Consider the following 18,338-nt stretch of genomic DNA (forward strand, 5'->3'; position numbering starts at 1 on the left):
GACTCAATCCCATTCACCGCTGGATGAGGCTCAGACAGCGATCCCCAGAGAGAAAACCACCTGTCCTGCAGTCTTATGCATGAAGCTTCTATTCAGGAACATTTTGCCACCAATCACCACCTTCCATTACTCCACACTGATGACTTAACTCTTTCACTGTCAAACAGGGAGCAACACTTTCAGTCAAAGCAACAGTGTCGATGCAAGATTAACTGCTGTGACTGTGGGGGATATCTGGCATAGACCTGGCAACTGAAGTATCGGTTTGAAAAATGTTTTTCAGTACCTCACTAATGTACTACTGAGGAGTCACAATGACAGAGATGAATGGCTGCGATAATCAAGATACCACCTGCTGTAACAGAGGACAGGTACCCAGTAGAGACTGCCAATACTTGCAAACTTGAATTGATCACTTATACAATAATCATACTGATAGGCAGTGTTGGACAGTAGAGGCACTACTACTTGTACATAGTGTGTGATAGTGTGTAGTCGTGTGATGGAAGCAGATTAGCAATTAGTGCAGAAGTGTCCACACAAGCTCCATTTATCCAAGCATATCTGAAGCTTTCTGCTGAAGTCTGCTAAGGTTCAGTAAGTGATGCCACCGTCATACATGGACGTGTATGTGGAGCTGACAGAAGCACTTTTGATGCCTACAGCATCCCTCCTGCGGGGGAATATGGACACGCAAGCCTGAGCTCACCTGATGGAAATAAGGCAGCAATTTATGACACCGTGATTTAATGTGTGTGTCAGTGCTTCCTTAAAAGCTACATGTTGTGAATTCTGTGAAAGCACAGGATAAAAAAAACAACTTGAAAATAAACTCAATTAACTCAACAAACATTTTAAATCACAGTTTACTTCCACACGCTTGTTTACAGTAAGTCTTGTTCAGATAATGCCAGCAGGCCCTGTCTCACACTGTTAATTATGTGGATGGGAAGCTTGAAATTGCAGGTACACCAGGTCAGTTGCCAGTAATGCATGTATCCAATAAACTAGCACAGCCAGGGCTGCAAATCTTAAGCTGACACAGATATATATTTGTCATTTGTGTGTCTTTCATGGTGGGTTAGATGCTTCCGTAAATTATGCCTGAGATATGAGAAATAGTGCATGATTTAAAAAGTGCTGTGAGCTAAAAGGATACACATGTAAATACTTTTTCTGATGATCTGCAATGAGGTGAACTGATTAGTGATTATAGTATTCAACAGCACGTGTTTCTAATATTCATCAAGATATTTTTACACTCAAAAGCAGTTCCCTCAGAACTAAATAATACAGTGGGAGGAAATTCACAAGACCTAAAATAAATCTTTTACTGGCACAGGACCCAAATAATTTTTCAAGCCTCCGTGCTTGGAAACACATTACTGACCTTGTTATCTTGTCAGCTGGCCTGTGAACCATTTTGGCCCCCGCTTGAAGAAACCAGGGCATAAAGTGTAAAGCAAGTGAATTATAGTTACCTATAACTCTGACAGGCCTACTAATCTAACACGTCATAGAGCAGTATCACTATTTTGGATCTTCACATGTTGGGAGATTAACACTTCTGTTTCCCGATGCCCTAGAAGCCTGTGAAGAGGAATTTTAGCACTGGAAAGAGGGTCATCTCTTAAATCTTGGTCACCTATGTAGACATGTGCAATTGTTCTTGAAATTGGTGCCTTGTGGCCAGGAAACACTGAAAATAAGGCTCTGGATTTCCATATCATCCTAAAGTGGGAGGTCCTACAACAACCAGCATTGTGCACATTACAAATGAAGCCCCAGTGGCGACCAGGAATTATCCCCTGAACAGCAAGCACATTGCGTAGACCACTTCCCATATCACAACCACAAGCTCAGGACTTCCATTTGAAGGCAGCATCAGTTCAGGACTTTGGAGAGTCCCCCTGACTGTCCGTGGAGGCAGACGCAGCATCCAGTTCAAATCAGGGTTTCTATGGTCCTCAAATATATTGAAATGTAAATATCAAGTCTCCCAAAATGGAAATAAATATATTTCCTTGCCAGGTAAAGCACAGTTCTGACTTGTCAAGCAAGTCAGTGATTTTTCCAAGATTTAAATTGTCTTCCACATTTTTGCATCTGAATAAATGCAGACATCAAGTGTCTCATACATTAACATTGAGGCATTCGACTGACACTTTTCATCTAGAGGGGCTTACATTAGGAGCAACGACACCAATGTACTCTTGCATTAATGTACAAGAAGTGTACATTAATGAAAAGGGACTACAAAGACGAGGGGAAAAGAATAAAATGGTTATTGCAAAGACTAATAATTTGTTTTGAAGTGGTCATGAAAGAGGAGTCTGTGAAGATGCAGGACACCGGCATTACTCAAGTCTTGGACGACAGTCTTTGGGCGTTGTAATAGAATAATGAAAGCAAACACAGTTAAAAACTCTTTATTATGATGAGATATCCTTAGTTTCTGCCTTTATTAGACAGTGAATGTGTAAGAGACTGACAGGGAATATGGCAAGATAGAAGGAGAAAGTGGTATGACATGCAACAGAGGTCCCCGCGGTGAACCAGGGACGTTGTGGTTATATGGTACATTTTAGCTGCTGAATCTGCAGCCTGCTAAATGTCAGCTTGTAACTGAGGGATCAGGAGGGTGCTCTAGATCTCAGTTAGGGTGCTGCTATAGTTTCAGTTTATATTTACTACGCTTTTGATGTTCTTGTTTTAAATCTTGAAAGCGTACCACAGTGACATCTCTGAGCTTCACTTCCAAAGAGTCTGGCATGACTAAAGCATGGAGCATTTTCCTTTCCTTCCAAAGCCTCTGAATAAAACACGTGTTTACAATAAGTGGGAGAGAGAATGAAGTGTCTGCTTTGCTGTGATAATATCAGGAGCAGGAGACAGGGACTTGTTATGTAAACAGAAATATTTGACCAATTTCTTTACTCTAATTATAGCTGCACAACCCAGACAGCAACCACATCAACTGCATCTGCAGTTAAGAAAAGCCTCAGACGTCTGAATAATGATAGCCTGTCATTAATTCATCTAGAAATCAATTCAACTGGCCCAATATTCCACCCAGACCTTCCCACGCCTCCTGTGTTATCAAGATGACCACATGCACGGCATTAGAGGCTCTATCCATGCTTCACATCCGTGACACTGTCTTTGTTGTCATGATAACAGATGCTATATAAACAGGATTGGTTTTTTTCTAATGATAATTGCTATTGCCAGTAACATGAGAGAAGCAAACAGCCATTGTTGTTCTGTCACAGTATACTTGGGTGCCTATTTTCTCAGTGACTGGTAATTCTTCTGAAAATAAGCATCCTTTACAAAAAGCTATTTATAGAGGAGTAGATTCAACCATGGATTCTTCCACTGAAGCCAGCGGTTTGCCTCTGTAATGAGTCAAGTCACAGTTGGAGGTGATCCATACTGTAGCCACCGTCCATACAGCAACTGGTGCCAGCTGATGAGACAGATTGGGGAGGGGATGAAAGGAGCTTCATTTACATCAGAGGAGTTGCATCATTTGATATTAATGTAAGATCTTTAAGGGGTTCAGAATTCAGTTTGATGTGCGTATTAATAGATATTATCGTGTTGTTTTGATCCTGATCGACCCGGCACAGAAATTGCAAACCAGGCACCATCATACATGAAAACACACACACATTGGCTCGCAGTGTCTACTGCTGCCGCTTAATATTGTAAATGAATTGTTGTATCCAGCATTAAAGTCCAAAATGCTTCAATTTAACAAATCAGACCACAGAGGAGTGCGTTGCTCGCAGTCACTGGTATGACTTTTCTGGCTTTTCTTTTTTTTTTTTTTTCATCTTCACTGATAAAAAGTCTCCTCTAACTTTGGGCTCTGTATCTTGATCCGCTGCAGTGACTTCACAGGGCTTGAGCGTCAGTCTTTTTAATGTCACTTCACTCCATTCCAGATAAGAGTTGTGTGGAAATTAAAAATTGCTGAGTGTGAATAACGAAGATGATGAATTGAAATAGATAGAGAGGACACTTCCCGGTGGGCCGTGGAAGTCTCCTGTGGTACAACTCGAGCGGCTGCTATGAAATTTTAACAGCACTGTCGCGAACATGAACATTGTGCTTGTGGATAAGACGTGGCACTGGAAAGTTTCATCAAATTACACCCTTCTGATGGCATGGACTGTGTTTCATGACAGTATTAATAGTTTGGTGTAACTGTGCACAGGTGGTGCCCCAATTACCACCTAAAAATTAACATTTTTTATTTGATCCATAAGACCGTTGGTGATGAGTGGCATGCGTCTGACTAATTTTGCCGAATAGATCTCGCCTCTTTCCAAATGGTTCTCATGGGGCTTCCAACTAATGTCAAAGCTCTGAGCGAGTAGGCGGTGTGATGCATGAGGAGGAGTCAAACATGAATGAGTGTGAAAATGCCCCTCAAACAGAGTGTCAAAACACACATACACTCACATATAATGATTTGGTGAAGTGTCAGCAGGGGCAGAAGCATGCGCGCACACACACACACATACACACAAGCACAGCGACTTGCTGTAGCTCCATGTGGCATGTGAGGTTTTTCAGCAGAGCCAGGGAGGCAGCCTTCACTCCATCAGTGTTGGTCCCTGGTGAGCAGAGGGGAGAGAAGGTGCCAAATGTTCACAGCCTGAGTAATGGGCTCTTAAAGCTCTATTCTTTCTGTGTGTGTGTGTGTGTGTGTGTGTGTGTGTGTGTGTGTGTGTGTGTGTGTGTGTGTGTGTGTGTGTGTGTGTGTGTGTGTGTGTGTGTGTGTGTGTGTGTGTGTGTGTGTGTCTCCCTTCCTGACTCTCTGTAAAATTTAATTCAGTGCAGGGGAATATTTTTGGACACCAGTGATAATTTAGTGAAGTTAGAGGAGGAAATACTGTGACGGTGTGATGCTAAAATGTTTCTTGAGTTTTACAGAGCACTTTTTTTTTTCTTTCAATTACCCCACAGTGAAGGGGAAGTGTATGGAAAAGTATTAGCATGAAAGGTTCGGAAAGTGTTCCTCATTTTCTAGGTAATCATGTATGTGATGCAAAGAAAGAGATTCCAGTTCCCTTTGTCGCCAGCTCTTTGGGAGTTTCTTTTAGCTGGTCAGAACAGTTAATGAGATACTGAACTGAGGAGAAAAGCTCGGGCACATGGCTATAACGAATACAAAAGGATATAATAATGTGCCAGCTCCAATAAAATAACATAAAGAACACTGGAAGCACCTTGCTTGTGCAAAGAAAAACTAGGTATTTAAGCACTAGAGGTGCAGAAATCAATAGCAGAGGACAGACGCACAGTGAATGGTTGTAATGAAACATGCAGATATGCAGTTGAGTTCGTGCTCAGTGTTCCTCCTCGAATAAAAATGAAAATTATTGAAGGAGGACCATAGAAATGGGGGAAAGAGGCAAGAAAAAAGGAGAAATGGGTTGAGCTCATTTAATAGGTCTAGACTCTGTTATATCAATGAAAAGCCACAAGTTACATGCAAAGCCAAAGAAGATAAGCATGAGCGTGATACACAAAAACAATGAATGTAATTTAGAAATTAGCAGAAATAACATGTCAGGAAAAAACAATGCAGACAATCAAAACAAGCAGGATACGACACAGGTCAAGTTCTTCATTCAGCCAGTCTGTAGCTATAGACCCAGATCAAAAATCCATTTAGCTTCTGCCTGCAGCAGAGCTTGGTTGTGGTCTCTACCGATAGTGGGAGGCTTGATTGACTGCATAGCCCAGAATTTTAATTCTGCGTGCAAGTGTCAAGAAGTGGTTAGCCAGAGGAGATGAACAATCTCTCCCATTGTGGCATCATTTTTTTTGTTCAGTAAGTCCTGTTCCCAATTTTTACTGACATATAGTTTCAGGCAAAGAACCTGAATAACATAAACCCACCTTTGGGAGGCACGTTGCTTTAGTTTGCTGGACAGAGGCCTGATGAAGCCATGTCTGCACAGGAGCTAACTCATGTGATGGACCACGTGGTGCATTTTTGTAGTTGGGGACTTGAATTGATCACAGCAATCTGAGGCTGGTATTACACCTCAAAGTTACAAGGGTTTTCTCTCTGAAAACATAGCACAATTGCAACACATGCCAGTGGCTGTACTAAAAGCCATGTACTTGCTATTATTCTATAAAACAAGCTGCTGTTTTACGCAGAATCACAGTGACAAGTGTCCCTAAACCAGAGGGAGAAAATGGAAAATTATTCTCTTCTGCTTTCTAAGTTGAGTGCTTATTGTTTCCTCATTGTAAAACGAAGAATTCACAAGTCTCTGTATCTTTAACAGTTTAAAGATTCATGACTTAAATTTAGCATTACTACAGTTTATCCTGTTTTCTTTGGTACATACCCACACAAACACAACCACCCACAGGGCTTTCCAGAAACACAAATTTCTCTATGGCCCATCTGTTTTGTCCTGTACACTTGTCGATAAAAACAAAAGACCAGACCAGGCTGGACTGATTTCCCCTGCCTCTGTTAGGAAGGAACACACACACACACACACACACACACAAACACAATGGCGCCGACTCTTGGCTGGTCTAAAAACTGGTTCAACAACAACCCCAGAAAATAGCTTCCACTTGTTGTTTCTCAGTATCTTGAGATCTGTTTTCTGGAAAGGCCTATCCCTGGCTATTAAAACAGAAGCGCACACACGCAAACAGATAGATATTCATTGACACTCAAACACGCGCGCACACACAGACAGAAATAATAGATTCACATACACAACATGCATCTAAGGAGAATAAATCAGTGACTGAGGTGTGAGAGGGAGGGGGAGCTGCTGAACATGTGTAGATGGCGACTGATGGCTGTTTGTGTGTGAGACCGAGCAGACCGCGGGGGTGTTTGCTGACCAGCTGTAGTAAAGTGATTGGCTTTTTCTTTCTTGAATGACAGCAGCCCTGGTGGTCCAAACACCCAAGGAGACCGGCTGGCTCTTAGCTTCCCTCATTATTTTTGTTTTCCAAGTCAAGTTTTCCCCTCACTGCTTTTCCTCCACTGATCTCATGGCTTGCTAAAATCATGTGACAGCTCTGCGCTGTTTTGGTTTTCATCCAAGGTTTCCCCCCACCAACTTTGAAACTTTTAAAACACAGCATGTTGAGTTTTGAATATTCTTAAATATTATGCATATCCTCACAGGAGTACAAAAAAAAAACGAAATAAATATTTTTTGGTTTGAATCTGGAAAGGATTCCCAAGTGCAAGTTATGTTTGCTTATTTTCTGATGGACTGCAGTACATTTTAAAAGCAGTTTGAGGTACATAGCATAAATATCCATCAATTTTTGGCCTATACTTGGAGAGAAGCACACAGATTCATAAGAGCATGCACACACACAGATAAACACGGAGTAAAAAGTGAAAGTTGCCTCCGGCACTTTGTGGCCTTTGTTGCTGTAAATTACCTCAGTTCTCGATTAGACAAAACGTCAAAGTGTATAAGCTCTTAAGTTGCCAAACGCTTACACACACGTACAGTACAACAAAATAAATGGCAACATTTACTCACTACATGAAGTGACACACACACACACACACAAATTCCCAATTACTCATCGGTTTGCTGGTTAATGATTTAACTTTGCAGGAGAGGGAATTAAATGGTTGAATAGGCAGACTTTTGTGAGGTGTTCAGCATGCACAACTTTTTCCTCATCTTCATCCTCCTCCTCTCTTCCCCACCCTGTCTTCTGCCCTGCGCTCCGCATAGTAATGCCTTTGAATTGAGCTGTTCATTCAGCCAAGCACAGATAAGTGCCGAATAGCAGGATGAGCACAATAGAGAAATAAAAGAGGGACGCTGGAAAATCGGGATGGGGGGATGGAGCTTTTGGGTGGAGACGAAAAATGCTTTTGTTCACTCTGTCTTTCTATATCTTTGTCTCGCTCTCTCTCTCACTCATACCTTGACAAGGGTAAGGAAAGGAATGTGTCAGCCGGACAAAGAGAAGCAAAGTCTCCAGCACGCAGTCAGCCAAATCCTATTCAGGGTTTTTTTTTATTATTATTTTAACTATGAAATGAGCTTAAGGGTGATATCAGGTTTTAACGTTGCAGAGAAGTTTAAATAGCAAGGTGGTGCATGGGTGGCTGTGTGTGTGTGTGTGTGTGTGTGTGTGTGTGTGTGTGTGTGTGTGTGTGTGTGTGTGTGCTTCCATGTGTGCATTCAAATTGATGCATTTGTGCTTTTCGTGCTTGAAATCCTGAGCCGGCGCCACATGTATTTTGCAAAACAGAATAGCAAAGGACAAACATGTGATGGAGAGCACTGAATGTAAAAGAGGATTTAGAAGATTTGACAGGAAAATAGAGGAGAGGGATGAGAAGTGTACAAACAACCCCACAGGGTGGTGCTAGCCCCAGTGATTAAATGGGTGTTTTCATTTTGAGGACTTTTTTAACTGATTTTACTCTTGCCGTGAAGTTTTAAGACGTTTTTTGGCTATGAAACATTTTCAAAAGCACACCATATACCAGATGTTACACCAGTTGTCAGTCAATAGGAAGTTTTTACAGTGTATTTTTCTTCACTTGAGTAGAGCTGTTTGATGCATGATCTGAAGAAAGATAACCTCACCATTGGACATAATTCAAACTGCATGCACTGCAAAACTAAGCTATGCCTTATGCATGTTGACATGACATAAGAGGTTTCCTATGGTTTGTATTGTTAATACTTTCGTATCAACCATGTACCATTTGTGAACAGACAAGGTATCTTCCCCTTGTCTTATGATCTGGATATGCATTGCAACCTCAGCCTGTGGAATTGTTCATTCATGCTGTATAAGCTGTATAAGCCTTTGTCTCAGCGCCGACTCTGGGTTGTGCTTCGGGTGTGACCATGTGTGAATAAACCATCCTTAAATAAGAACTTGTGCCCTCATTGATTTCGCCTTCATTGGTTCCAGGACAAAAGCATCTGAATCTCTTTGTGAGTGTGAACATGACAAATGGTTTCGCTTCGCTGAAAATGCAATGTGACCAACAGTAAAGCTGTATCAACTGGAAATGTGATTTTTATAGGCGGTGACATACATACAGTAATGTGAGTGTGTGAGTGAGTTGCAGCCCTCTCCCTCAAAAACAGCATTGCTGCCCTTGAGCAAGTCACTTAACCCAGATCTTCAGGACCTGCGGACCTGCAGTGAGTAGAAGCTGCAGTTAAAGTATACTGAAGGGCTCCCCAATGAGTCATGTGGAGCTGTGTGAATGTGAAGCAGGGCGCGCGTGTGTTTGGGTGCTCAGTTAACCTTTTCTGGATAAATAAAGATTAAAAATGAAAGTGAGGGAAAGGCACAGAGGAGATAGAAGCACTGCTCACCTCATGTCCACTCCTTCACCACAGTGGAAGTTCAGCGGCTCTGAGCTTAGTGTGAACTCTTGACCATCTCCTCCTTTACAGATAGCATATCTTCAGGGGTACATACTTGGGTCACTGAGGACTCAGCCCAAAGCAGACTGTCTGAGCAGAGCTTTTTTTCCTCCCACGCTCATCCACAGCCCTTCCCACTTCACGTCTTATCTAGAATAACACATGGCTGTCCAGTGTCTTGCTCCCATCTCGTTACCTGCTAGGCTTTTAATGGTGCCTCTCCCCAATGGTTCGCACCAACTGTTCTGTGTGTGTAGAGGGAAACAGTGGTGGTGTGTATGTTTGCTTCAGAGAGGAGGGGAAAGCGCAGAAGTGAAACTGGTTCAGGGACTGTGGTGAGGTGGATTAGTGGTTGGTTAGAGGTTCTCCCCATCATGTGCCAGGGAATGTGAAGGGAGAGACACTGAGCGGGAGCAGCAGAGGAGATGGGTACAGATGTTTCTTTGTTCCTTTTGTACTGTGAACAAAATTATGATCAGTCTGTACTACACATATGCATACAGCTGCCCCTCTGACAAGATGCACCATTGTCGTTGCTTTACCCAGTAGGTCAGTGCTTCTAATCACAGTAAAAGTTGTTCTTTTAGTGCCGTTACATTTCCAAAGAACTTCCAAATTGTCAGATTTATGCCACCTCATTGTTGCTGCCTTTTTGCTGTTGGCTGACTTTGAACTTGGTTGACGTCATTGGTGGATTGCTGCCGTGCTGTTGCTATGGACACAGGAGGAATTGTTGAAGTTAAACTTTGTTCTTTAAAGCTGCTTGTAAAGAAAGAGCATTGTTTTGACATGATTTTGCACAAAACTCAAAGCCCGTGTCTCATACACTGTTGTGTACATGCATAGTTAAATAAATTCATCAGCAGACATTGGACAATTTGGCTTTGTACATATTTGTTTTGTTTGTAGACAACATGATGTTTCCTGAGGCTGAGATTTCAGAGACGGCACTAACTGAGTGTGAAACACAGTGCTAATATGACAAGGAACTGTTAACTTCATCAGTTACAAGCCCTCATGAATCTTTTGGGACCCAGAAATCAGTCTAAATATGAAATGATGTGAGCAGGCAGTGTCTTACACTTCAAGGTGAATACAATATGCAATTTCCTCTTCAAATCCCCTGCAGTTAGATTGTCTTATGGCGAGCATATTAGATATGTAGACTCATAATTATTTTGTGTGTTTTGTGAGTGTGCACCTTTAGGGCAGGATGTGGTGAGTGGAACAAAAGCTCTTGCTCCTAGTCCCAAAGCTGCTTGTTTGACTGCAGGCTTGTGGCTTTGATGTATTTAATTTCATTGTGTGTGTCTGTGTGTGTCTGTGTTCACAGGCCTTCTCTGGGAACTCCAACTCGGAGAGCGCAGTTCGCCATGAGCTGCAGCAGGGAATCGTGGCACGCTTCCTGAGGCTCGTCCCGCTGGACTGGAGTGAGGAAGGACGGATTGGTCTGCGCATAGAAGTCTATGGCTGCTCCTACTGTGAGTGGAGACAAACACACACACACACACACACACACACACACACACACACACACACACACACACACACATCTAACGATGGCTTGGCAGCTACAGTCAAGTCACAATGGACTTTTCTTCATCATGAACTAATTCTGTATAGAAATCAAACACAAACCCAGTGATAACACCTGCCTGAACACACACACACACACACACATTGCAGAACACAGTCACAGACTGACAGACACATACTGATGCACACACACTTACACACTGTCTCTCGCTTTCTAACAAATGTATCATCCAGGGAACTGACTCTTGCAGCCTCTTTGCTCTCATCCTATTAAAGGCTGCCAAATTGATTTTGATAACAATTTTCAATTAAGGCTCTGCATAAATTACTGTTAGTAGTGACACACGTACATCTTTCATTGCAGTGATGCGATTACACTGTGTGTGTATATGTCTGTGAGTGCTTTTGTCTGCGTGTATGAATACACGGGCATGTATTGCATGCCAGTTAGTCCTCAGCCTTTTGATTGTATTTCCCTTGTTTCATTTCCTTCTCATGTTAAAAGAAAAACAAGTCAGTAATGATAAGGACTACAAGATGCACTCAAACACAGACAGACAGACACACACGTGTATGTGCAGAACAATAAAAGACAGAAATCCAGCCCAGTCTATTCCCATCACCTGTCCCCTCCAACAAAAACACAAGTGCACTCACAAACAACTTTAACTGGGATAATAATTGTTACTGCTTCTGTGCTTGAATAAAGTCAGCTTGTTACTGCTGATATTTTTTGACTTGAAAAGGTTTTACCCCTTTATTCTCTAACAGCGTCACATTAATGTGACATTTTCATAAAGGCATATTATTTTAGGCCGCTTAAACTTTAAAATAGTGTCTTTTGCTTGCTTAAGACAACACAGAGGGTAGAGGCGATCTTTTTACAGATTTCCAAAAACTTCATTATAGCAAGATAACCATGGATAGTCTCAGTCCAATGCAGCATGATATATTTTTTATACAACAAGATATATTTCTCAACTTCAGAGAAAGAAAAGTGGGGATGACGAATAACTTACACAGCATTGAAGCTGGCTGTCAAGCACCAGCGGATACGTGAGCTGTAAACAAAGCATACCTGCAACACAGTCTATACCTGCAATATTAGAAGTGGAATATTCAGAAATGGTTACCAGCTGACTGTCAACAGAAAAAGTTGGTAAATTTGATTTTGATCCATGGTTTTTAATGCTAACATCAGTCTATGTGTCACCAGCTTGCTAAATGTAAAAGTAAGTATGCTCCAAGTCTGACTAAAGATTAGATTTGATGCATATTCCATTTGAAATATTTATTCTGCAGCTTCTCCGCCAACTTGTCGGTAGTCTTCAAACAGTGTGGCAGGTATTATGAGAGTTTTTGCAATGGGTCTGCTGAAATCTAGTATCTACTAGCTTCCATCTGCATGCATGGGAGGGTTGTGCATAAAAATGTCATCCAATCATTTTTCAGAAGATGCTCAATAGGTTTTATTGTTCAAAGTGTTATTGTACGCAGTTACAGCTGTCAGGTAACAAAACAAGGTAAAAACAACTCAAAAATCTCCCTTCAGCCCACCCTATACCATATAATAAGACAGAGAGTATGCACCCCAGAATCCCCCAACGGTAGAATTAGACTGAGGTTTAGCAAAATCCATGCAGGAAAAGATAATGAGTTTCGCTTTTTTCCTGCCACAACAACAGCTACTGCAGATGTGACCTTAGCCAGCAGCGGCTCCAGTGGAGCTGCTTGTGGGCCAGCAGGAGAACACTGTGATTATGGTTAACTCCCAGATGTAAATGTGTTTCAGCTGCATGAAATAAGCCGTGATAAAAAAAAAAGATGCGGGCCCTCTCTTGGTCCCCTGTCTTGGATTAAAGTAAGACTATTATTTCAATACAAGTCTGGCCCTGATATCCTGTCATTCAACAGACAGACCATTTGGCACACAGTGATTGAGGTAAACAACAATACTATGAGAAGAACGTACTGTATCCATCTCTAAGCCAAGTAAGTACTGAGAGTTTTTGTGTGTCTGACAGATACGGATGTTGTCCACCACGCCTTGACATCTGTCAGATGAGACACAATAATAAATACACAATCAGGTGAACACATGCTTACAACTCGGATATCAGAGATAACACAGAGACACTTATACACACCTACGCATGTACACACACACACACACACACTCCCCCTGGCCGGGTGCGTCATCTTTCAGAGTTGTCTGTCAGCTGTGTTTTGAAGCCCACAGTGCTCTCTCATGATTACGCTGTCACTGCTCCTTTCTTCAGCATTCAGTCAGAAAATGAGAACTCGTACATTTGTCTGCTCATCTACCCATCCTTCACTCCCCAACTCTCCGCTTCTGTTAGAATCAACTTCTTCTATGTTTTCCTGATTCCCAGTCCAAGCACAGTGTTGGGCGATGAAAAAGAAAAGAGGATGAGAGAAGAAAACACAAAAGAGAAGTAGTAGGAGGAGGAGAAGGAGGCAGATAAATATAGATGTTATGTTCCCTGCATAATCACCAAATATGTTGGTTGTAGATGGTAATTCTGGGTTTTGAAAATGTATGATAATTAAATGCAATACCATATTATGACTCATCTAGGCCTGTGCAATGAAGGCCTGTGTGTGTATGTATCTGTGCCAGAGCTAGAGGCTGTAAAGGAGTCGTGATCCACCGTGCTGTGGAATTTACATGCTCATTTCCATTTTGATTAACATAGGATCAACAGAAAATCAATTATCTCATAGATGAGTCAGGAAATAGTAGAGCTAGTGTGTGAGAGAAAGGGGTGTCAGACAGAAACAGAGTGTACAAATTTAATTTTCTATACAAACGCAATCATTCTCATGCAAGTAGAATTTCAAAAGAATGGAAGCATGTCATATCTGCCTTCAACCTGTGACCTATTTATGCCAACAACACTCTAAATCGGTTGTCAGGATGATGCATCACCGCCATCAGCTGTCAAGTCTAAGCAATGTGCATATGCTGATTTGTTTATGGATAGCATTGATTTCTCAGGAGCAGGCCAAACAAACAGCTAGAAGAGCATCACTGTAACCTTCAGGCTCAACGAGTGAACATCAGTTTTTCCCAATGAGCATGTCCTAACCAGCCACGTGCGCCAGGGAACAGGCTAAGCAACATGTCGCTTGTTTTTTAAAACCATGTTTTTATTTGTCAGAATCAACGCTAACATCCTCGATGTTTCTGTTTCCTCTCCAATCAGCAGTCGACATGGACTGACAGGAGCCGGCAGTGAATCAGTATCACTCTTTAATACAGCCTATACTGTGTAATTGTAAGCCTATATAAAACATAACAGTGCACAGATCCCAAAAATGAATCCAATACAGGGGAAGGGTGGAGTGCGTACGGTATTATATTACAGAGAAATCTACTAATTATTGGAATAATTTAGAAACAGAATTAGAAACATTGATAACATCTTACATGCCTTTATTATGTCTTACCAACAGTCAAAAAATGCTAAAGCACAACTTCCAATTATCAGAAAACCGTACAAATCCTATTAGTCCAGGTAGGTCATACTGTGAGTGACCTGCTTTTGGCATCTCAGTGGTATTGCTTTACAGTGGCTGATGAGCAAAAATAACGAGCAGGACACGTCAGTGACATGCGTGCATGTGGTCAAGCTCATGTTAGCCACAGTGTCTCTCATGGGGTGCAGGGACCTTCGAACCCCTTTTAATGGTTTCCATATTTATGTGTTATGGGGAACGACAGTCTTTTTTGTGGAGTGTTGCCTCTTTGGCTCGTGACTCCACACACACACACACACACACACACACACACACACACACACACACACACACACACCCTGGATTCATTAAGTGCTCAGTCAGTTCTGGTCAGTCATGCCCTGCTCTGCCATTTTTCTCTGTCTGTGCAGACTTTCATTCATCTCACTATCCTGTATAACAGCTTCTGTCAAGTTCTTTGTATATAAAATGTCCAATCAGGAAATTATCTGAAGTTTACACATTTTGAAGATGCAGTTACTGTGAAGGACAACATGTAGTAACTATTACACTTACTGTTGTTATTTTGCCATTTGAAGTGGATAATGATGATGAATATATGGTGTAATCCTTTGAAATTCATTTTCAATTTCCAGTATCATATATTTGAAGAATATATCAGCTGCCACATGCAGCTGTCTATCATGAAGCTCCGCATTGAACTCCACCTCTATCACCCTCTGTGTTTTCACATGTCTGGTAGAAAACCACCATCTGGGTCAAAGTCCAAAATGGTGTGGTCTCCTGGGTCAGGGTCTGAAAACCTCACCATCTTTTGCACGTTCCATCACAGCTGCCCTGGCTAGAGATTCAATAGTCACCTCCTGTTGTTCCATATTGCAGTAGGTCAGCCTCTCCCCCTCTTTCTCTCATTCTCTGCATCTCACAATGGTCTGCAGGTGGTGGAAAAGCCCTCCATCCTCCATAAAATCTCCCTCATGACATCAAGCACTCAGCTGAGCTGGCAACCCTTTTCTGAGCAGCACACCTAGATCTGCAATATCTCATAAAACAATTGGAAAACTGTCAACTACCACCACGGTTTCCACCATAAACGTGACAGAAGATGATGAGCGAGGCGGAGAGAGAGAGCCAGAGACAGACAGACAGAGAGAGAGAGGAATAAAGCAAATGAAGTGATAGAAAGAAGAGGGGAAACTAAAGAGGGAAGCAAAAAAATAAGAGCAGAGAAGAGAGGCGAGTAATGGAGAAAGATGAAAGTGGAGAGAGAGAGAGCAAGAACTAGTGTGAGAACAAGAGTGAAGCGTAAAGCAGCCGAAGAGATGGAAAGATGTATTTGTACCCAGTGAGAGGCAGCATGGGATCATTTGGGAAGCACTGAAGTTGGAACAAAGGAAACAGATGTAATTTTATCCAATCCCTCTCTGCAGGTGTTTATCAGGAAAGGACAGGGTTGGCGTAGCTGCGTGCGTGTGTGTGTTTACTAAGTGAGGAAGCAAGAGAGCATGAAAGATTGAGGGTCAACGTGACCGTGCATGAGACGATCCGATGCCTGTATACTGTTCTCTACCTTCTCTGACCAATCACACCACGCACGCACGCACGCACGCACGCACGCACGCACGCACGCACGCACGCACGCACGCACGCACGCACACACACCCTGCACTTTATTTCTCTTCTCAAGATCTGAAAACCTCCTTCCTGTCTCCATCCGCCCTCTTTCTTTCTTACGTGTAAACCTTCATTTTTACATCTAAAATATCTCATCTGTAGTCAGTTCCTGCTGCTTGTTAACTGAAGATATTTGATTTATATGTAACTTCAGGGTTGGTCTTTTCACATGTTTATACACGTAGATAAGTATGTTTTACAGGCCTGCACACACACAGGTGTTTTCAGTTCTGGCTGATTAGAGCTCTACTCAGGTTGAAGCAGAGAGTTTTGGCTCAGCCCAACAGCTTATCAGCTGAAAATAAGTGAAAACACCTGGTGGGTGTATCATTGACATCTACCTTCAACACCTCTTCCAATTACCATGTTTTTTCAGTGTTCCACACATCTTTTTGTTGAATATTGAATATTCATTTATTAAATCATTTCTGACAGATTTCCTTTGACAATTGACAATGCAACGCCATTCACTGGATATTTTTTTTAACTTAAAGTGTTTTTTTTTTTTTAAGTGTCACTTCTCATTAACGGTGTTGTACTCTGCAGCACTGTTTTATATATGCATCTGTTTTGCGTGCATATGGCAAACATTAAAGAAACTAAACATTTTTCTTTGCTGGAAGCCTTTTTTGACTAGCCATGGTGGAAAAAGCCCTGGTGTTAATGCATTAAGGAAGCTGCGCTCTTTTCAGTTAACGGAGATCCAGCATACGCAATATCAGGCCCCTGAAACTGAAGCAGCTAAATGGAATTCAGCCATCATTCATTGTATTACTTACACCTGTGCTTTTCATACTGTCAAAATGTCTTTATGAAAAAGGCCTATTGGGTACAATATCAGTCAAAACAATTATGTTCCTACTGCAGCAATAGTAACCTGTAAAGATGACATTGTTAATGCACAAACCTCCCATATATTCAGATGACGAGCATTTCTGTTGTCCTTACAAGTGTCTTGTTGATGTAACTTACAGGAAACAATAATTTACTGTGTTTTGGGGATGTTGTGTAATGATTTTGTTGTTTAACACAGATTTATTGACCCAGTCATAGAAGAGGCTTTAGGCTAGTGTTCTCTTTGTCAATTACAGATGAGGGACTCTTTCCTGTCTGCAACTACAATTCACTTCTCTAATCACTGATCATTTCATTCCTGCCTTTTCTCTCTGTCTCTGACTGTCATTCTTCCTGTGTTTCCTACTTTGTTCTTTCTCTCTCTGTACCTTTTAATCTGTCTTTTTTAGGGGCGGGCGTGATCAACTTTGATGGACAGGGTGTAATCTCATATCGTTTTAAGGTACTGAATTTACTAACTCAATATTCCATGTCACTAACTTAACCTTAAGTCATGTGGTCAATATCATTCTAGTACACGTGGGTTGGATCCTAAAAATTATTATGCTTAACACCCGTGGTGTTAAACAAGCACGTGAGATTCATGGTGTTCCCATTTGTGCAGGTGAAAAAGATGAAGATCATTAAGGATGTGATTGCACTGAGGTTCAAGACATCAGAGAGCGAAGGTGTGATTCTTCATGGGGAGGGCCAACAGGGAGACTACATCACTCTGGAGCTGCGCAAGGCAAAGCTGCTGCTGCAGATAAACCTGGGTAGGCAGGATGTGCACGTCATTTATTTAGATAAAAAAAGTGCAAAGCAAAGCTTTCTGCTGACCCTCCAGCCACAATGTTTCGATGTTGCTCTCTTGAATGATCATTTGTAGACATTTTTATCTTCTATAATATTCAAACTGTTAAAGAGAAATCTTTTTAAATTCATATCACTCAAGGTACAACTCAAGCAGTCTTGAAGTATTGGATATATAATATCCAGTCTGATAGAAGCAGCCACTCTACGCTGATTGTGTTTGAAGCATGTTGACAGAGCAAAATACCATCATACCATACCATCATTGTAGTCTTGACAATAATCCTAAACATTTGTAATAATAATAATTATTGTCATGTCTGTGAAGATAACATTATCTTGGAACAATGATAAAGTGTCCTGGCACAGCATTTTACCCTTTACACAGTAAATAACAGCCACAACAATCCATAAGCTTGTGGAGCAACACTCGCTTTTGACCAGCTGTGATGCTGAAAGCAGTGGTGTAACCTTTAAGGATGCCCTCCTGCAGCACAGAAGCAACAGCAGTGGTGTGTTCAAGTACCCGGTGTTGCAACTAAATGAAGTCTATAACTGTAT

The 18,338-nt window shown here is 41.7% G+C and overlaps 1 protein-coding gene across 1 annotated transcript in view; it reads left to right on the plus strand.

The window, feature by feature from the left end:
- Nucleotides 1-18,338, plus strand: part of cntnap2a (contactin associated protein 2a) — a 297,644-nt gene that overhangs the window by 140,698 nt on the left and 138,608 nt on the right. The window contains exons 4-6 of the mRNA XM_070985592.1: nucleotides 10,753-10,900; nucleotides 17,375-17,427; nucleotides 17,590-17,740. Coding sequence (XP_070841693.1) covers nucleotides 10,753-10,900; nucleotides 17,375-17,427; nucleotides 17,590-17,740 — 352 coding nt within the window. The remainder of the gene's footprint in view (nucleotides 1-10,752; nucleotides 10,901-17,374; nucleotides 17,428-17,589; nucleotides 17,741-18,338) is intronic.

This window comes from Chaetodon trifascialis, chromosome 18, assembly GCF_039877785.1.
Source record: "Chaetodon trifascialis isolate fChaTrf1 chromosome 18, fChaTrf1.hap1, whole genome shotgun sequence".
Lineage (NCBI taxonomy): Eukaryota > Metazoa > Chordata > Actinopteri > Chaetodontiformes > Chaetodontidae > Chaetodon > Chaetodon trifascialis.